Here is a 22,146-nt window from a genome sequence, read left to right on the forward strand (position 1 = left end):
TTGCCGGCTATCTTGAGCCTCTTCCTAATGAAAAAAATTGGAACCAGCTTTCATACCAGGCATTGGCTGTACTAAATCAGCACAGATTTGACAAAGAGTGTCTGTTTTTTGGCTGGATTTTGCAAAATGAGTCTCAGGTGCACATGAGAGTTTAAAAAAACTGAACAGATATGCAAATGCAAATTTCTCTAATGTTTTACATTCTAATAAGATCCATGAGTTGAACTCTATGCTCCACCCGAGGGCAGTGTAGAGCCTGTGTCTAATGTTTTGCTCAGTTTCTTACCTGTTCACTCCAAAGTAGAAACCACAGAAAGGCTGCTCCGGGGAGCAGACAGTACAAAGCACAGCTACAGCATATAGTAAGCGTTGCAGAAAAGTGTTGATAAACGTCAAGCACAGGCTCACTGTACACTGTACTCATACATATTTAATGGAATAAAACTTTGGCATTATTTAGTGAATTTATCAGGTTTAGTATCAGCTAACTAACTTCACAAACTTAAAAGCTTAAAGGTATGAGGTGAAATACCATGTGAATAAGCTTATACCATTAGCTAAGGTGAAAACAGATGTTTAACATTTGTCTGTTTGTCTTAAAGACCTTAGATTGACACCTCCCTCTGTGTAAATTTCAAGCCATGTCACCAAACAGATTTGTGATCTGGATTTAATATAGCACAGTAAAAGTAAGATGCTTGATGGCATCACCACTTCCGGTCAATACCTCTTGAGGTGTCCAGTGTAGTAGCCTTTAGCCAAGATTCCTAGACTTTTTATACCATGCATTTCATGGGGGTAGTACTTGGATATTTTCCGAATAATGCCTTTAAAATTTGAACATTAACTTTGACTGAAATGCCCATCCCTATTTTATTAAGGTGGTTTGTTAAGTTGTCATCATATTTAGATCTTTACATTATCATTGCAGTGAGCAAGCGAGTCAGCGAGAGAGAGAGAGAAAATGCACAGTAAGTCACTCCCCTCTTCCAGCGGAGGAGCGCATGTTCGAGCCCAAAGTTTACAGAGCCAATTTATGCATGTATATTTTCAACGACATGGCAGGAAAAAACATTTGGTTCCCCCTCCCCCCCCCCTCCACTGCCATCCCCATCACCTCCATCATGGCAGTTGTAAACGGAGAGAGACGCGCAGTAATCCGGTTGATAAATGTAAAGTGAAATGAAGCTATCAGCTGAAAGCAATTTTCGAGCCAGCGGCTCAGGATTTTCACCCCTCCATCGATCATGAGCCTCTGGTCCAGGCCAAGATACACAATGCCCCCAAATTGCTGACATATGGACCCAAGGACCAGCAGGAACCTGCGTGTTTCCTCTGTCTGTGGACTACCTCCTCTAAACTTCTGTTTATTCAGTCACCCCTGTGTTTTTCTCCATTAGGGATGATGCTTTTCAGTGCAAGCGCTAGGCTACAGTCTTAAAATTAAAGGTGCCAAAATGGTTATTTGGAGCCACTTTCAGCTCCCAAAAGAACATTTTAATGGATGGTACTTTAAAAGAACTCAATTAGTCTTATGTGTCATTACAAAGAATGCTTTCTGGCACCTTTAATTTAAGAGTATAGTGGTGTTTTGTACCTTAGGGTAAGCTTTTATATTGATATTCCAACTAAATGATGCACTTAATCCAGAGCTCCAATATCAGTATAGAGTTACATGCCAGTTATATGCCACTGGTTACTCAGAAAACAGTTATATGCCATTACAGAGATGGATATCAATAACTTTAAGCAAAGAAACAGGCTGTAATTGGCCACAGGGGCCCAAAAAATACAGTGTGCATTTTTATTCCATTTGTATCGGCAGCTATACGATTAATACTCACAAACAGAAGGAAAGCATGACCGTTTTTAGCCCAGTGGCTGCGAATGTGAAACAAATGTTGGCACTGCCTTACTGGGAGCGCTCCTGCACCGCCCTTCGAGACTTCCACCACCCTGTAAAGACCGCAGAGTTTACATTCAATGCTGCGCTTTCTTACATAAACAGTGCACTTGTGGCATCGCTCTGATTAGGAGGAGGACCCCCAAATCACATTAAAACTTCATCTGTCCTCCCGTTTGTTTGTTTGAAGAAGTGAGGACAGGGGGAGCCAACAGCCACTGGCGTGCCATGGCAACATTTGTTTATGCACGAGAAAAATACACAAACATCGCCCAAACGCCACCTTCAACACTCCAATTTCTATCACCATGATCATTACTTTTTTCCTCTTTTCTGGACTTGGGGGGGGGTGGGGGGGGGGGGGGGGGGTTGAGTGTCCTTTTCTTTGTTTGTAGGATTTCTTTGTTTCCGGCTTCCAGCTTGAACTATGACGACCAAAATAAACAGGTCAGCGTCATGAGGGTTTGGAAGGCCTTGTCGATGTCAGCCCAACAGCTCCTTGGTTTTCGTGGCCAGCTGTTTGTCAATGTCTGCTGTGTAACTATCTGCTATCTGCTGAACCTGGTAATGTCAGGAAAAGACGAAGAACATAATCAGAACTCAGAAATGTGGAGTTAAAGATGCTTACACATCAAAGTTTCAAAATGAGCTGTTTTTCAGTCTTTGACCCAGTTTCCCTGGGTAACGGATGAGATAGATATCGGTTGTAATATAGTATCACAATATAAAATCCAGTAATAATCATACGGCTTCAAATCTGAATAATTCTGATAACTGTATATGATTATCATCATAGTCAAAAGTGAAAAAGGTCACAGTGAAAGTAACGAGCCTACGCTACAGTCTCCTTGCAAATATTGCACCAGGACAACATGTTCAGATGGTTATAATCTGAACATTAAATATTAGTGCTGATGATAATTTCAGATTTATTTAAATTATAGTTGATTTTCCATGTTTTAAATACAGGAGGTTGAATAAAACACAAATATGAGAGATTCAACAAAAGGTCCATCAATGTAATACCTCTGGTGAAATGATTTGAATATGCATGTGTGCTTTTTAGATGTTTTTAATATATTTTAACATAAACACACTCTGGTTTTGGTCACGGATATCATGAAAGGAATTTTTCATACCATCTCAACCCACCTCTGGAAATACAAATATAAGTTTTAGAGTATATGGAGTACTAAGGCCTGCTCCAGTTTGATTCCCATGAACCATACAAACTGAATTTTACCCAAAATCGGTACTCTGAGTTGTTTGGATAAAAGGGTCCAATTAGCTTACACTAAATGTAATTCAATGTAATTAGGGGAAGGATGTGCAATACAAACATGTTCATTTACCACAAAGACTGTTCTGGAACACATAATTTTACCTGCTTTTCTATTAAGCGGATAGTGTCTTCAGAGACACCTTCCTTGGACTTCTTGACCTGTGCCAAAGCACTAGAGCGCACCCTTCTCACAGACTCCTTGGCCTTGTTGCTAAACTGCTTGGCCAGCTTAGCCAGGTTCTCCCTGTGCTCCCGCGTTACTCTGTCAAACACACATACACACTTATAAGCTTGTTTTTATACAATGTCAGAACTATTATATATACACATGGTGCTGTGCAAAAGTCAGAGACTGCCCTTTATTTAATTCCCAGTCAAAGAGGCCATTAAGCACAAGTTATTCATTTTTCAGCAAAAATTACACAAAAGCCCCAATAACTAAATATACATTTTTCAGTGTGTCAAACTTTTTGTTTGATCCCAATGTAGATTCATCAGTCTATAAAAAGCTCTAAATCTCAGATGTCCTGTTTTGTTGTTCTACTGCAAAATTTTATTTTTGTCTGTCTCCTTTTCTTAGTAAGAGCTTCTTGTCAGCTACATATCCTTTCAGACTTATAGTGCTGAGTTGTGTTCTCACAGTGGAAGGATGGACAGAAGCACTTGTGGGTTTTTTCAGATCTGAAGCAGCTTGATTTTCTCCTCTCTCTCAAAGATGAAAGCTTTAAGTGCTGTTTATCTGATGGGGACAGTTTTGGTGTCTGCCAGGTCTTCCAGGTGGTTGAGTCGCATATTCTCTGCATCTTTTAATTATTTTTTTAACTCCAGTTTTCTTCTTTATTATGCAAGTGGATAACTGTATATTTAATCTTCTCAGAAATATCCACCGAAAAATGAATGGCCGTTTTCACTGCAAATAATAATAATAATAATAATAATAATAATAAAAAAGAGTGGTCTTTGAGTTTTGCATAGTACTGTATGTGTATATATATATATACACATATTAAGTAACTGTAATAATAATAATAATAATAATAATAATAGTACCATATCCAAAAAAAGGAAAATCTTGCCATTTTTGTCTTGAAAATATACAAAAAGTACCTCCACACAGAAATGGGTATTGATGCATGAAGAACTCAGAACAACAAAGTGGTCATTTCAAATACAGGACACATATGAAGAACCATTTTTGACATTTACGTAATAAGAAATTCCCTGGCAGAGATTTGTGAAACGGAAAACATGAGCCTTAATTGCCTCCATCATGTTCCAGACAAAGCAATGGGAATAAAATAAGGAAATAAAAAATTATGTTGTTTAAAAACAGGCCAGATCTGAGTCGGAGCAGCAAAACCAGATGCCTCCTTTCTTCTCCCCGGTCTTACAGACAAACAGGAATAGGTGCAAAAAAACTGACTGAAAGTATTTTTTTACTAAATTCTGGTATTTGTGGAAGTTTTCCTCCTCCTCCTTAATTGGCATTTTGCTATGAACCATTTGCAAACAGTCCAAGTGCAGTGTCTGTTTACTGCAAACAATGTATGTAATTAGTGATTCTGAGCCAATCAAGCCTCACGCTCTCTTTAGATATGCAAATCCACACGAGGAGTTGGTGCTGATTGCGGCCGCTCTGCGTCCAGCCCCTCCGCACGCCGCTGCCAGACGAGCACCTGCCGCCACCATAGCAGCCATGGGCATGCCGAGGCTGTCTAATCAACACGTTTTGTGGTTTGCAGAATAAAGGCAGAGATGTGTGGCTATTTTGCTTGGCAGGAGCGGACAGGAGCGGTCAGAAACTGCAGACCGCGGAGAGGTTTTTTTTTTCTTCCTGAAGAGGGCTTCAGAGCTGGATGAAACAGGATACAGTGATGGCTGTGGATTTACTTTTATGTAGCATGTTAAATTTCATCACTGACATAATCTTTTAGACCTCAAGTTGTTTACTGTAATCTGTGGAGCTGCAGCACAAACTAACACAAAGAAATGAAAGAAATCACATGTAGAAAAACATCTGGCCAGAAAGCAGAACAGCTTTCTGTGACTATGCCAAACTGTTTAGAACCGGTGTTCTCATAAATAGATAGAAAACAAAATAGTAAATAATGAATTTATGCACATTTGCTGGTAACCAACAGAGTTATCCAGATGAAATGAGTGTGAGTAGACAAAAGGTACCCTGCTCATCAAAAGTTTGGGAATACTGAGCTTTTAAAATGCTTTTAACAGACAAGTATATTTTCTTTGGGGATTTACAGTAACTTTATCATAATAAACAGAAATCTGTTTTGATCTTGCCATTTTTCCTTTTCTGAAGAAACAATCATAAAAGCCTAAGCTACAGGCCACACACACTGTTCCCCCTTGTGATGATGTCCCCACTCATCAGCCCTCAAACCTTTCTGGTGTTTAATCTACCTTTGGGCCAAACAAGTTTCAGTGTGTACTTTTGATCAATAGAAAACTATTATTTTGATCAAAAAGAAAACTATCAAGTCATTATTAAAAGGGGGGTGATGAATCACAAAATTCATTATTTGATTCAATATTTTAAGGTGGTGTCTCAGTAGATACAGCAAAAACAATGAATTGCTGAAAATGTTACATTAATATGTTGATATTAGTAGGTGTGTGAGACAGGCAGAAATAGAGGTAGAGTGAAAGAAGGAGAGACAGAAGACAGAACACAGACAGAGGCGGGGCAGTCAGTCAGAGAATGAGATATATAGACAGATAAAGATGGAGGAGGGGGAAAGAGGGACACAGACAGAGGCGGGGCAGTCAGTCAGAGAGAGAATCATAGATAGATAGATAGATAGATGGATAGATGGATGGATGGTTGGATGGATCTGCCTCTGCCCTGTGCTGTGGCCACTCACTTGGGAATGGGCACTCTGATGATGGTACCGTCCACCTCCGGGTTCAGCTTCATGCTGCTCTCCTGTAGGGCACGGGTGGCTGCTGCTGTGGCCTGAGGACACACAAACACACACATCAGGCATAATAACAGCCAGCTGAGGAGGCTGCTGTACCTGCAGCTAACCCTCGAACACCCACTGCACAGTTAAAACAGTAAATACAGTTTTAGACATCGGAGAAACTTACACTTTAAAAAAGCTGTTTATCTGGACAGTAAGTGTTCATTTTTTCAGGAAAATATCAATTTTACAATAAATTCAAACAACTTAATACAAGAAGCAATGATTTTTGCATGTTACTGTGTTTGTTTAACCATTTCCTAATCTGTCCTTGTGGATGGCCAGTATTATATTTGGTCATCATAACTTGTAAATCAAGTGTGCTGCTGATAGGATATCACAAATCTATACGTCTGCATGGGGACATCAGAGAGAAATCTGAACCCAGACCTGCATTCTACTAATCAGCTCATAAGACTAATTAACTATATTCAACAAAAAAAATAGTTGAAAGCAAAAGTTTTGGCACGCTGGTCAATGACATTTTGTTGATTTTCTAAGTAAAAATAAGGTAGCACATCATCTACAGAGAACACATGTATGCACATTTTAATGCAAAATTAATGCTTATTTGCTGAATTTAACATATTGGGGATAAAAACTAAATATAAAATGTGGCCCATGCAAAAGTTATGGCATGTTTTATTTTTGCATTATGTTAAACACAGCAAACAGTCAGAAATTGTGCTCTATAAAATGAGCATTTTTTAAAATAATATAAAACAGTTCTGTTGCAGACAGATACATCCGTGATGCTACTAACCACTCTACCGCTCCTCACAGGTTTCAAACAGTTCGTTTGAAGCTGAAAGAAAGTTTACATGTGTCCAGAATGGTGAACAGAGCTGTAGATCACAAAGGTCTATTATGTGTGTTTGTGTGTACATATATATCACTGCTGTCAGAACAAAACCTTGTATCTCCAAAATGATAACTTTACAGGAGAAAGAAAAAGCTTCTAAGGTCTAAAACTTCACTTTTAATGTAAGTCAATGGAACCAGACTTTTTTCAAGTAATGTTGGGCTATTTCTTTCGGTCCATTCATCATGTAATTTACACACAATGTAAAGGGCGACATGCATTTTCAAATTATGTAAAAAACTAAAAACTTAATTTATTACGTCTTATTATATAATAACGTTGTTAATAATGTAATTATACCTACTGGTGTCCAGTTCTGTTGTTTTAATCTATACTGTGCAAGTATTTTATCAGCTAACAACAATTATTAATATGTCAAGTGAACTTTTGAATAGCAGTGTAAATGACACACACGCACATATGCACATGCACACACGCACACGCACACACGCACACACACACACACTCCCCTTTTCATCTGTCCTCTAACCTCCATGCACCCTCAGCCCACCCGCGTACCAACATGCAGACCCTTTGATCTAAAGTAAACGGGGACACATCTCTCCATACTGGAGCTGCAGAGAGGAGGGGTGTGTAACAGAGGTGAGGGTGTGTGTGTCGTGGAACTGCTGCAGGGCACTGTCATCACACACTCCTCTGGGAAAGGACTAGGAGGCTGCTGTGCAGGACACTGACCTTTGATGACCTGCAGCGGGGGCTCCTGCCTGCTGAGCCCACTGGGGAGAACATACACTGGTCTAAGGGGCAGACAATGAGCTCGGCTACAGCAATAAACTTCTCAAGCTTGTAAGAGTTACTGAGGGTAAATTATCTTAGCAAGTGAAAACATCTTAAAATTAGTCAATATTTCTAATATTTCTTATTATGAGACTGTTGTAAGACTATTATATGATTATTCTACCTGTTTCTATACATTTTTGCTTATTGTACGTTTTTTTATAGTGAAAGTTTCTTATTTCATTATTTTACTTGTTTCGAAAAGTAAAGCAGATTTTGCTTGTTTTAGAGAATTCTTGTTTTAAGCATTATTTATCAGCCATTTGAAAAAAACACTAATTAGATAAGTGCTTAAAACAAAAAAAAGTCTTTAAATAAGTTAAATAATCTTATAATATTCTTACAACAATCTCATAATAAGAAACAGTAGATATATTGACTAGATTTCAGGTGAACATGCTAAAGTATTAATTTTTTTAAGTGAAGATACCAGTACTGGTATCAATGTGGTAGATTTCTGAATGATATCGAGCCCAAGTGAAAGACTTACTCCCTGATAAAAGGTAATTGGGCAGATTAGGTAGTAGAGAAGTATATCAATCTGTCATATGATTCTGCAACTATTTTATACTATAACTAAGTAATAGCTAACATGTATTTGGAAGCTTATTCCCACCAATTAGCAAAAGGCATGCTTAAATTGTCACTTGCCTCCATCGTTATAGACAACAGTACAGTGTCAGAAACCCCATAAACAGGTCTATTTGGCTGAGTGCAAAAAAAACAAAAAACAAAACAAAAACAAAGAAACAAACAAAAAAAACCCAAAACAACTCTATTTTTGGTGACAGTGTGAACAGAAAAAAAACAGAATCTGATGCTTTCAATCCTGATTTAGGCCCCTTTAGTATGCAGTGCTGACCTTCAAAACTAACAGCTTTACAAAATCAGCTTTACTTCAAGGATAGTTTTGGGGAAAAAAGTCTGGTCTACGTGGTTATTCATTCTTTTTCATAGCAGGTAAACAATAAGCTTTCTTTCACTGCTTGATCAGCTTCCACAATTAAAACAAGCATAGAAATTCACTATTTTTTCTCTTTTCTGTAAACTCAATGTGCTCAAAGTGGTTGTTTTAGTGTCCACTGTTTGTCCTTTAAATTTAAAGTAGCAGTTTGGGCAGCTTGTTTGGATAACATGTGAAAGGAGTCTTTTAATCTTAAGGAAATATAGAGGACAGCTGTGCTTGCTGGAGGAGCATGCTGGGTGGACCGGTGTTCTTTTGCACGTGCGGGTCAGTTCAGGATCACAGTCTATTTAGACTGACGTCAGACAAAGGTCACATTAAAAAAGTAATGTGAACGACAATCTGAATTTTGCCTTTGAGATTACTCATGATGCAGTTTGCACAATGCTAATTGGTGGGGTTTAAGCTTCCACTACTTGTTATCTACAAAGCAAAGGAAAAAAGCAAACTTCAGACACCAAACAGGCCTTGGCTGATCGACTACATTTGGGCTAAGGGAGGATAAATTTTGTAAATTTAATTGTTCCCTGATCTATTCCTTTAATTTCAGAGAGTGAGGATTTCTGTGTGGTGTGTTTTCCAAAAAACACTCTCCTAATTTCATTATTATTTTCTTCCAGTGCCTCCACCTCTTACGGTAAAGAAAGGAAAAAAAAGAGAGAGAAAAGATCCTGGTTTTAGTTAACATGTTAAAAAAAGTGACGAGCTTTTGATTAAAAACGCGACGAGAGTTCAAAGAAGGCCCGAGAAGAGTGGAGCTAAAGAAAACACGTTCCTAATGAGAGTGGATACCACACAGGCGCTGTCTGCACAGCTACATGCACAACAGCCACTGGGGTTTCTCAGTGAAACAGCACCTTCCCCAGCTCTTTAATGAATGACTGCAAAACAATGGCCTCTCTGGCTGAGGCGTGTGTAATGAATTAGAACAATTATAAAGCTGTTTGCTTTCAGGCCAGGCCAGTCACCTCGACGTTGTTTTTTTTTGCAGGCCTGTTAGGTAATGGCCAGTTACTGTGACACCCTGCACACCACTGAAGGGCATTATGAGCTGCCGTGCACAAAAAGTTACGCTATAATGCTGAGCAGAATCCTTCTGTGCATTACTGTAATTTAAAGGTGATGAATAGAAAACCACATACTTACAGCTACCTAATGGTAATATAAATCATGCTATGGCTTCACTTGATGTGGCAGATCAAGGCTTATACAGCATAAGATACCAAGAGACACAAACAGAGCTTAAAAAGATAGTTCAGTGAACAAAGCAGTATTTTAGTATAGAGAATCGTTCATACAATGGTTAAAAAATGGTTATTTCTCCATATCTGAAATGTAGTTGTTCAGTCAAAGCATGTTTAATGTCAGAAGTTTCTTTTTTAGTTTTGCACTGAAGGTACTATGCTAGTGTAGCAAACAACTGATGGATGCTTAAGCCCCACCAATTAGAATCATACAAACGTGCCTCAAACCTTGTTAAGTAATCCTAAATATATTTGCTAATGTTCTTTCTGACACTGCATGATACTGATATCTACAAAAAAAAACACTACTGTAACATGATCAACTGCATTTAGGGAACCTGGAATGCTGTCTTCATTTGACTTCTTGCTGAACTATAGCTTTAAAAATCCTCTATACTGAAGTGTTGGATTGTTGACTTCAGCCATGGACTGATACTAGACCCTGAAGCACTGGGAACCTATAAGCCAAAAGGAAAGACCATTAATCTCTCTTACAGACTTATCTGAGCATCAGGCAGTAAACTACTCTCATTAATAACATCACAGAGGATATCAGAGAGAGACAAACGAGAAAGAGTAAAAGAAGTAAAAGAAAGAGTGAGACAAAAATGGAGGGGCAGAAAGCGGACAGGAGAGAGAAAGAAAAGAAGAGAGATGTTAAAATTGTGCGCTTGCATGTCTATGTGATTTTCTTCTCTCTCTCAGGATAAAAATGCAGGGTCAAAGTCAGTAACGACAAAATGATCAGGACTTCACCACTGCTTTTCACATTCTCTACAGTCAACTAACTGCAGTGCACAATTTATAATAAGTTTAACTTATTGGAAAAAAATAAAACATGAAATATAAAATGTGCCATAAACTTTCCTTTTTTTGTTTTATTCTTCCAAATATGTTAAATTCAGAAAATAAACAGTGACTGTGCAGTAAAATGTGTATTATTTGCACTTAGAAAATCAACAAACATGGAATTTGACTAAGGGTGACTAAACTTTTGAATATTACTGTAAAAAGGCAGAAAAACATACATTTAACTGAAAATTACACAGAAGCCTCAACAACTATATTTAATTTAATCCTTAAGTTTTTTAATGTGTCCACGCTTCACCTTCATTACAGCTTCCATTCTTTTCAGGAGACTCACTTTCAGGGATATTTTTCCACACCTCCGAAGTTCAGTCTTAGAAGTTGGTTTTGCATTTCCTGCTTTTTTACAATCCAAGTAATCAAATACATTCAGTGACAGCTACACATCCTTTCAGAACCATAGCGCTGAGTTGTCTTCTCACAGTGGAAGGATGGACAGAAACACCTTCAGATGTTTTCAGTTCTGAAGCAACTTGATTTTCTCCTCTCTCTCAAAGATAAAAGTACTGTTTTTCTGATGGGGACAGTTTTGGTGGTCTACCAGGTCTTTGCTCGGAGTCCAGTTTTCTTTGCATCTTTCAAAATGTTTTTGAACTCCAGTTTTACAAACTCCTGTTTTTTCATGTATTTTTCTTCCGTATGCAAGTGAATTATTTTATATGTAATCTCCACAGAAATATCTCTGGAAAAATGAATATCTTCTATTTGATAACTATTTCTCCAAAAAAAAAAAGAAAAGTGGCCTCTCTTTCGCACAGTGCTGTGTATGATACAAATACTACATATAGGTCCATACACATATATGATACATATGGGACATATGTATGACTCCATGTCTTTACGTTGTATAACAACAAATATGTTTGTGTGTGTGTGTGTATTAGAAATAGCACACATTAAGGCAGTTCTGTGCTGTAGAGGGCAGTGTGCGGTCATTTCCTGATCTCTGTCAGCCTCCTGGCCGCTGCTTCAATCACTCTGAGAGAACAAAGGGCTTCCCCTCTACGATCAATCAATTTCCCCAAAACCACGCTGGACCAGCTCCACCATGCTCAGGTTACAGAGCAAGACCAGTGTGTGTGTGTATGTGTGTGTGCGCACGCTTGCGAGTGTGTGATTCATGTGAGTGTGTTCGGCTCTCGCATGCAGAAATATTTCACCTCTCACTGTGCAGAAATAGTAGAAAAAGGCTAAGCTTTGATTTAGAGCTTGATTTCTCCGACTCAGTGAGACGCAGTGTGGTTACCTCAGGGTAGCTCGTCATGTTCACCACTATGAGTTGTGGGGATTTCATGGAGATTTGGCCCAGCTGGTTTAGAGGGAATTTCCCATCCTTGGTGGTCACTGTGATGTGGTCCAGTGCACCTGTAAACAATACAGGTGATTTTTGCATTTGAATTTTATTTTGGCCAAAAGTGAGGATATCTGTGAGTTAGTATCATTATAATTGATTACAAACGTTTCTGATATTCTGCAACAGATTTCAAAATTGATGCATTTTTACACTTGTAGTAGACAGCATTTTGCAGTGGATCAGTAAAACGGAACACATAATAATAATACAGTTGTATCACTATGGACAACTGATTGTTTAATATTATAGTACGAATTATGGTTAAGTAATATAATTTGTAATTTTATGCAAATAACGTTGCGTTAGCTTTAGTTTATCTTCCAGATGAACCGGCGCACACATTTGCACATTGTGCAAATAAGGGATGCACAATGTTATCAGGATCATATTGTTAACTGCAGACAAAAAGGGAACAGAGCTTTATATTTCAAACTGAGACTGATTTGGTGATGTATTTATTGTACTCGGAAGAGCAGAATGTTTAGTTGATGCTCGGTTGCTGTGCTGCATTTGTAACCCTCTACTAATAATGATTAAATTTCCCTGTAATGTTAATCCAGATGGTTTTAGTCCTGTTTTCTGTGTTTTATAAATCTGTATGTATCTGCATCAACATCGGCAGATACGTATATGACAAATATCGGATATCGGCATCAGTCCAGAATTCCCATATCAGGGCACCCCTACACAAAATGTTAAAATTAAAATCTGAAGAAGGAAAATTTGTAATATTTTAACCCTGTAAACTGCCGGTCATTATTCAGTCATAAAAAAATTAAACATATTATTCAGTAATTACTATAAACTACTCTGCGACACGTTATTTGGTTATGTAGTTATGAAAGAGGAACTGAAGTGTGTGTGCTCAAATATGGACCCTGGGAGTTTAAATGGTTAACATGACCTCTTTTCTATGCATACAATTCCAAAATATCAGCATTAGCACAAATATGCCTCGAAATATACAATAGCATTCAAAAGTCTGGAATCACTGTTTTCAATAATTCAAATTTTCGTAGCGGGTACATGTATAAAAGTATTGTATTATGATGCCACTACAACTTCACAGATTTCTTTTCAGGAAGCTTTAAAAAAAATAAAGAAACTTCACATGTCCAGAATTATGATGAGCTGCAGATGAGTACTTCAAAAGAGGTGGCCAATATGGCAAAATGTAACATCATGACACTTCAAAATCTTTCTCGATTCATGATATGTGCCGATATATATTTTTTCTGACATATAATAATTTGTTAGACAAAATTAGTGCCACATGTAAAAATGCTTTCAAAAATATGAATACAACCATTTATATTTATCATTGCACATTCTGTGCTGCACTAAATCCCAAAAAATAAGTATGCTCTCTTTGTAATCAAACATGCAGTTGGGAAGTGTTTTTAAGTACTGACAATATCCAGAATATTCTCAGGAAAGCATACTGTGATCTACTATGACCCAATTTATTACGAATACGATAAGCATTACCCCACCCTAACTTGAAATTAGTGAGAAAGAGGAGGTATTTGAAAAGTGGAGATGAAACCTCAGGGCAGATAAAAATTACGGTAATTATAGAAATTACAGTAAACAGATAATCACAGCATATTATTAATTTGAGAGATTTTTAGGGTTCCTATAAACCTGAAATATTTAATAAAACATATTATAATACCTTCTGTCTAGCTTAAATCATTTCAGTTCACACTGAACAAAAAAAAATATGAATAAATGATTCTAAACTTTTGGAAACTAATGTAAACTATCAGCAGTTGATCAGAATATTTGCCATATCTCAACCAGAACCTTTACAAAATATGATAGAAATTTTCCCCAAATAGACCTAATTGAAAACTACATATACATACATATATATATATATATATATATATATACACACATACACACACACACATACATACATACATACATACACATATACATATTATATATATATATATATATATATATATATACATACACACACACACACACAAACACACACAATCTTACAGACTGTTTATGAGGGCTGTAAACAGGACACTGGCAGAGCGGACAACAATGACAGATGTTTAAATGGTGAGTATATTTAGCTCAGGGATGTTCCCTACTTGTAGTCTTTCTTCTTTCCTCTTCAATTTGAACATATAAGGAAGAAACAAAGAAAGAGGCAACTGCCTGAAGTATGACTGAAAGTCTCTCTCTTTCTCTTTCTCCTCTGGGGAGGTGAGCAGTTCACCTTCTCGTTCTGCTCCTTCTCAAGACGGAGAACCAAAAGCTTCAGTCCAACACGTTTCCTCCCCTCATCTGCGTTCCCTCATCTTCCACAGCTCTCCTTCTCTCTCTCTTTCCTCTGTTTTACCTCACTAACTTTGTCTGTCTATCCGTCCATCACCCCTACTCCTCTTTCTCTCTCTATCCCTCACTCCAGAAAAGGTGGAGAGTTGCCGAGACACTCCGCAATCTACTATCATTCTTTCTCCACTTTGATCTTTTCAAGAGCCTGCGTGCGTCTTTCCGCTCAAAGCGAGCGTTTGTGAGCTCAAGAGAACATGTCCATATTTGTACCATTTTCTTAACATGTGCCTCAATGGCAATACCTGGAATGGTTTAAAGAAAAAAAAAATTACACCATTTGCGAATTGGACTCAGAGCCAGTCCAATCAGTCGACAGCTTTAATAGAGCAGATGTGGCTTACAAAGAACCAAACTTCCACTCTGTCATTAGGGACAGCGCGTGCCCCGACAATGAGCGAAATCTTTGGCTGCCGGTTTTGGATAATGACTAGACATGCCCTAGACTCAGGTCCCTATCTGTATGTGTGTGCGTGTTACCTGGTCCCTCTCACATCTGCTAACGCTTCAGCGCTACATACTGCCGTTTCCTCCATTATAAAAACGATGAGGATCAACCGGGAGGCTATTAACCAATTGAGCTCTTCCTGGTCATGCCTCCAACTCCTGCCCTCTCCATCAGAGGAGCCCAAAGGTCACTTAGCATTCAGATAAAGAGTGCATTCTCTGATAACATAACCTCTCTTCAAAACCTGAAAGGATTCTCCGGTTCATGATTTGCTCTCTCTCTGCTTTGAGGACAAGCCTGATGGTGATTCTTCATGACACAGATCTATCCATGATTTGACAATGTAGTTTTCTATCGACTTTCCGAGGCTGAACAGGCTTTAAACACCGATGAGCCAAAATATTATGACCACTCACAGATGAAGCAAGTAACGCTGATATCTCCTGACAATGGCATGTCAAGGTCTGTCACATATTAAACGGTAAGCAAACAGTCGGTTCTCACAGTTGGCATGTTGGAAGTGAATGAAACGTGCAGGCATATGATGTGTAAGTATGAGCGACTCTGACGAGAGCCTAATTGTTATGGAGAGATGACTGGGTTGGAGCATTTTGGAAACAATGAGGCTACATACTTGTGCACCCTTTACCTGGAGAAGTGATGGCACCTTTGGAGAACAGAAAAGCTGATGAAGAGCAATGTTGTGCTGGGAAACTCTGAGTCCGCACATTCATGTGGACGTCAATTTGACATGTACCACCTACCTAAACATCACTGCGTGCCAGGTACACTGGAAGAGCTGCAATTTTAATTTCCTACATTATTCACAGTTGTTTTAAAAGGAGAAATTTGGTCTAATAACATAGAGCTCATGAACTGGCAGTATGGTACACTACATTCAGTGTTTAAGACAAAAACAGATGCACTGGTCTTATTGGCAATGTTTAACATTTACAAACTATTGTTAGACAGATGTTTTGAAATTTATTAAATAAAATAACAGGATGAAACAGCACAGAAGCGACAAACGCTTTTAAATGATTTGCAAAACTTTTATGTATTTTATGCATTTTTACGCAACTTGTACACTGGGCTTTCAGGTAAAAATATATATTGCCATGATATTTGGAGACGGTCTGAAGGTATAACCAAAAGCGGATACTGACCAACCTGTCAAACAAAACAAAACAAAACAAAAAAACAAAACAACAAACAAATAAACACATATATATATATATATCCTAACATATACATATATATCCTGATATTTATCATGTGTATATATTAAATGTAACATTTAATATATACACATGATAAATATAATTTGAAGTTAGAAGCTGGGGGGCGAAGCATGGATAGCTTAATTCAGGTTCTGAAAGGCAAAAGCTCTACAGGGTTTAGAATGGCCTTGGCAACTAGTTGAATTGTGTGTCGAAGCAGACAAAATAGTGAACTGAGGGCCCAGAGTTGTCCATTACTGGCTCAGAATGAGACACTGTATGGAAGCCAAAGGCTTATCTATACTCAACTCAAAGCATTTGGAAGAATACAAATGAACAAGAAGAGAGATGTTGCCCCTCAAAGGCTCATTTGTCTGTGGGCCCATATGCATTATTGCTGCCCAGAGAGGGAACAGGAGAAGCCATGCTGGAGAGAGAAAGAGCATGGCATTCAACAGCAGCCAGAACCGCAGGCCACAATCCATGTAGCGTTGGCCCAGACACCAGGTCATCGCATTAATCCGCTGCTCCACCACCTCCTTCCCAAAGTGAAGGTGACTCTTCCCCTCCTCCACAACAAAAACACTCTCTGTAATGAGGCCCAGATGACTATCATTCTCCATTTAAAAAAAATGATGTCATACTAGCCAAATGTCTCCACAAGCTCAGCGGCTTGACAGGTCTAAGTCCTTCTGCCGGCACGGATGAAGCCACAGCCGCAGAGAAGAGGAAGGGATGGAGGAGGGGAAGAGGGAATGAGGGAGGAGGAGGAACGAGAAGGTCAATAGTTGAATAAAAAGAGCACGGGTTTAAAAAAAAGTCTCTGCTGTTGGGGTCACGAAATATCCTAGCGGTGGGCAATTATTTTTATATTGGCCCAGCTTTTTATATTTTATATTTGACTATGCTTAAATAATGATACAAAAAGCATTTAATAATATTAATAGCACTACTATAATATTATAGTATTATAGTATAGTACTATTCTTTCTACTTCAATGCTTGTTTATTCTTCTACTTTTTTATTAAACAATGTTATTTTATGCCATACACTATTTGGTTTATATTATTTTCTTTATTGTTCATCAAAAATTAACAAAAATATTTGATTATGCTATATTAATAAAGTTACTATTGATATCATTATTAGACTAACAATGTGTACGTGTTGAAAATGCTTTTTTTTAGTTATATATATATATATATGTTAGCTATTCAAGTTTTTTTTAGTTATATATATATATGTTAGCTATTCAAGTCCATGTATAATTTGTATTAGGGGCAGCACACTGTTCACTGTTTTTGGTGACAGCTGATCAGGGGAAAAAGTCACAGCATACACTACAACTCCCACCCCTGTAATAGCCTCAACTTTGCAATTAGGGATTGGACCGGTCTAACCTGAACAGGCCTGACCTGGATGTACTCGAGGAAGCAGAACCACAAACAGGGTAAGAGTTCCCACCTTGTGGAACAATAGTCAGTAACAGAATCGATCCAAGGATGGATCTTTGTATGTTGACCCTCAGGGAGATCAAGGCAACACAATGCTCCTCTAGCCTTATGTAACCTTGGTCACAGTTATGAGGTTGCCCTTGATAACCTTGTAGAAAAATGAGCACTGCTGGAAAGGCTGGTCTTTGTTTGGGTGCACGTCATTGTTGGGGTTCAAGACATCTGAACCTGACCACTAGCAGTACTCTGAGTAAGCTTGCACAGTCCTAATGACAGTATTTGTAAAGTTACCTTGTAGCTGGACATTATCATCCACAATTAGTTATAAATTCTGCATTAATTAAGTAAATCATTAAATCAATGCCTTCAAAATATCACAAAAGTTTTTAGAATGGATAAACTTCACATTATGGTTTGTTTTCATGTTGGCCCTGTGGACTTTGCTGCCACAACACGAGTGACTCCAACATAGTGGATTAAAAAAACTGCTTGAAATCTGAACCTGACCCAAGCCCAAAAAATGTTTGATGTCCAGTTCGGACAAATATTTTAAGCATTAGCAGCTGTGTGTAAAGGAGCCCAATCCTGACCTGACGAGGTTCGGATGCCCAGGTTGCGGCTAAAGTCGTCCTTTAGTGTGGCCAGTACAACGGCCATGTCCTCCTTCACTTCCTCCAGGCTGATGATGTCCTCCACCAGGGCTGCATTGATGCTCACTTTGGCCGCCTGGCCCTTTGCTTTCGCTGCGGCAGAGAAATAAAGAAGAATGGAGAGATTAAACATGACCACTATTTGCTTCAAAAACAGAGAGGACAGAGGGAGAGAGAGAATGACAGAGAAATGAAAGGACTCGCCAGCATGCTGGTAGGTTATCATTGCTATTACATATGAAAGCAAGACACAAGAGGAATTCCTCATCCTCTCATATGGACTCTAAAGGGCCACTCCAGTGAACCTAAGCAAGCACTACACTGGAGAGACTTTTTAAAGAACAAACAGCAGACCCACCCCCACCCTTATATTCAGCCCTTTGAAATGGTCTGTGTGGCATATGTGTTGTGGTGCAGAGAGAGAGGAGTGATACAGGTGCTATACTGACCTTTACTTTTCTTTGTGGCGTAATGGCGGACAAAAAAAGGAGGAGAGACACCTACATGAGGGTAGACATTTTGGAGGAGAGGTGGCACTCTCACACAGGTTGGAAGGGGGCTTCTTATGAAGCAGAGCGCTGGCCGCAGCAGCCCTAGCCGGCTACATGCCATAGCTGTAGTAAGAAAGCACATGAGAGGAGAGGAAGGGGGAAAATACATCAGAGAACTGCACTAATTTTTAACATGCTTCAAAGAGCTCACATCATGATTTTTTTTTTAAACGAGAGTTTGGTGTACAACATAAACTATGTAAATGTTTCAAAACATATTATTGATTCTCCTATCCATGCAGTCCATATATGAAAACTAAGCTGCTAATTATGAATTTGTTGCTTTTGTCACAAAAACCTGTTTAACTCTAAGGGATAAAGAGAGGTTGGAAAATGGTCAGGTAAAAATGAATTAGGGATGTTTGTACATAAAACCACACAAATGTAATAAGGGGCTCTCAGCGAAAAAAAAAAAAAAGAAGAAGAAAAATGTAGAATAGCCCTTTAATTTATTTAAACTAGATTCAGCACTGGCCCAATACCCAGTATTGATATCTGCCAGATATCAGCAGAAAATACTGGATCAGACAGCAAATCTGAACTGATTCTGTAACAAATCTAGCCTGAAATATTGCAGGATTGCTAGTAGCACAACATAAAGTAAAGCAAAGTTTGTCACATGATAACACAGTAGTCACATGTAACCTCATGTTAACCTAAGAATGAGTATCTAAGTGATTACAATTCCTTTAATGTGAATTACAATTCCTTTATTTTAATGTCTGATTTTACACTCATTTGTCCTGTAAGCAAAATGTCTGAACATGGTATTATTAAATGGCTATCTTAAGTGAAGGTCATTTTAAGGGTCAATTTATTAAAAAAAATGTTACTGGGCTCTTCTGAGGGATCAAACTAATAATCTCCTCAGTAGTAGACAAGTTTGCAATTGTCAAGCTTAGTGGACTGAAGCACTGCAGTGAGAGACAAAAATTACCTTTTTGGAAGTTCATTTAAATGATAAGCATATTTTTCACGAAATGCATTAACAGAATAATTACATGAAGAAAACTGCCAACCACAATTCTTAATAATGTTACTTTTTCATGCATTTTAACAGAATATGCTACTGAACACATTTAGGACAGTGACATAACATAGATGACATAATATGACAAATATAATACACAATAGGGTGCACATAATAAACTCTGGAACATCAGACTCGGCTTGGCTTCCTGTGGTTAGTGCTGTGCGGGTCACTTTCTGCTTTGTTGATTTTTCTGACTTTATGATTAACTTTTGCTAATCCCGGGACAGATAGAAATGTGTTCGCTGTATATACATTTTAAATATATTCAATATGATACACTATTTCTGAAATCAAGGATATTAATAGATTTGCCCTCCTTTGCTGTAGTAACAGCTGCTACTCTTCTGGGAAGGCTTTACATTAGACACTGCAACACTGCTGTGAGGATTTGATCACGTCCAGCCACAGGAGTATTAGTAAGGTGAGGTACTGATGATGGATGATCAGTTCTAGATCACACCAACTCATCCCAAAGGTACTAGATGGACTGCATCACTCTAGAGAACGCAGCTCCGCTGCTCCACAGCCCAGTGCTGGGGGGCTTTAGACGCCTCTAGCTGATGCTTGACATTGGTCATAGTGACCTTAGGGTCATTTGCAGTTGCTCCATTCTATTGACAATGCACTTCTACGGGGGTACAAGCTGTGAGCACACAATTGAACATACAGTGTGCATCTGTGCTTTTTTTAATTACTATTGTCATCATTTACTCTTACCACCAGGGGGCGTTTCTTAAATGTGAACCCATGAAGATGTTTCTATACACCTTCTACAATTTTTCCACAAAAAAATTAATTTCTCTAAAATTAATTTAAAAACGCTCTAGTAAACTTCCAGTCTAAAATCAATTGAAAGTTATAAGTCTAACTCATTACAAGGCATGAAATAATTAAAAAAAACTGATATTTCCAAATCTACCATAAATCATTCACTGGATGATACACCTGTAAGAGTGGTGCTGTTCCATACATGCTTGGAAATCTCAGGTAGTAGCTCTTGTGTAGGTGTGAGGTGTCAGGCTAGACAAAATAAAGCCTTGCTTATTGTCTCCAGAGTGACAGCCGGTGAGATAGGTCAGGCCCCTGTTTGTTTTCACAGTTGCCATGTTCCACCATGTCAGTGGCGGTCAGACGGCACAAGAGCTGAAAGCAGACGCAACGACTGCTGCTCTCAAACAAGTGATTCTTATCAGGCCTCGATGACGGCGTGTGGCAGCTTTGATGAAAGCCGCAGCTGTTATGGTTAAAGGCAGATCAAACCTGAAAAGCATGACTTTGGCAACTCTAGCCATCTAAGCGAGACAAGAGGAGAAGACAGAGCAGGGGATGATGGCAGCTTTTAGAGGGCAACTGAAGTGGAAAAACTGTCGCACAGGTGGTCTGTGAAACTCCGCACATCTCGGACTGATGAATCCAGTACGTGGCGAGGGCAGCTGGTGCGCCCTTATTGTGCGAGATAGCCTCATGAAAGAAGTGTTAGCAGTAACTGTAAAACATGACACAATAACTATCCAAGTGATGGTGGCAGTAAGTGCACCAGTAGGATGGTTTCAGCCATAATATCACAGCAGAAGCAAGAGTGGCTTCAGAGGATGAGCTGACATTCCTCAATAGCATACATCTTTTCCTCTTAAGATCACACTGAGTCAGACAGTGACAAAACAGTCACAGTACCATTAATTAATGCCACGTTTCCAGTATAAAGTGTAATAAATGTGTTTATGTTCAGACAGTCACACTGCTAACCAGCTACCGTCACGAAGCTGAAGTCAGCTTCCTATTCGAATTTTCTCGTTCCACCTTAAATGGTGCAGCAGTTACAATAACACCTCAGGCGCCAGACTGTATCTGCTGCACCATTTAAGGCGGAACGGGAAAATTCGAAGACGCTGGCGAACAGGAAACGTGAACTTCAGCCTCGCAGCTACCGCTACTGTCTGCAAGTAAAAGGCCACAGCAAGCGGACGAACAGTCTGTGTTAGCAGCACAGACACTTCTACGTTCACTACAATTAAAATAACACATTTACATGTACTTACTAAACTCATACAGTGAGATTTCCTCCACAAAGCATGGCCTGGTGAAGCCACTTTAATTCAAAACACGAGCATCTCAAGGGTACAGCGTGAGAAACGTCACCAAAGTGTGTGGAACGTCATCTATTTCAGCGTGAAACATC

At 38.7% G+C, this 22,146-nt stretch overlaps 1 protein-coding gene across 1 annotated transcript; it reads right to left on the reverse strand.

Moving 5' to 3' along the window:
• Positions 1 to 1,790: 1,790 nt before the first annotated feature.
• On the reverse strand, positions 1,791 to 22,107 carry mrrf (mitochondrial ribosome recycling factor). The gene is made up of 7 exons (XM_036595710.1): positions 22,007 to 22,107; positions 18,833 to 18,997; positions 18,324 to 18,476; positions 12,148 to 12,266; positions 6,068 to 6,159; positions 3,288 to 3,447; positions 1,791 to 2,464 (listed from the first exon to the last, which is right to left on the reverse strand). Exons 2-7 carry the CDS (start codon positions 18,993 to 18,995, stop codon positions 2,387 to 2,389), a joined length of 765 nt encoding a protein of 254 aa, XP_036451603.1. The 5' UTR covers positions 18,996 to 18,997; positions 22,007 to 22,107; the 3' UTR covers positions 1,791 to 2,386.
• Positions 22,108 to 22,146: the final 39 nt, after the last annotated feature.

Source organism: Colossoma macropomum, unplaced genomic scaffold (genome assembly GCF_904425465.1).
Source record: "Colossoma macropomum unplaced genomic scaffold, Colossoma_macropomum, whole genome shotgun sequence".
In the NCBI taxonomy this organism is placed as follows: domain Eukaryota; kingdom Metazoa; phylum Chordata; class Actinopteri; order Characiformes; family Serrasalmidae; genus Colossoma; species Colossoma macropomum.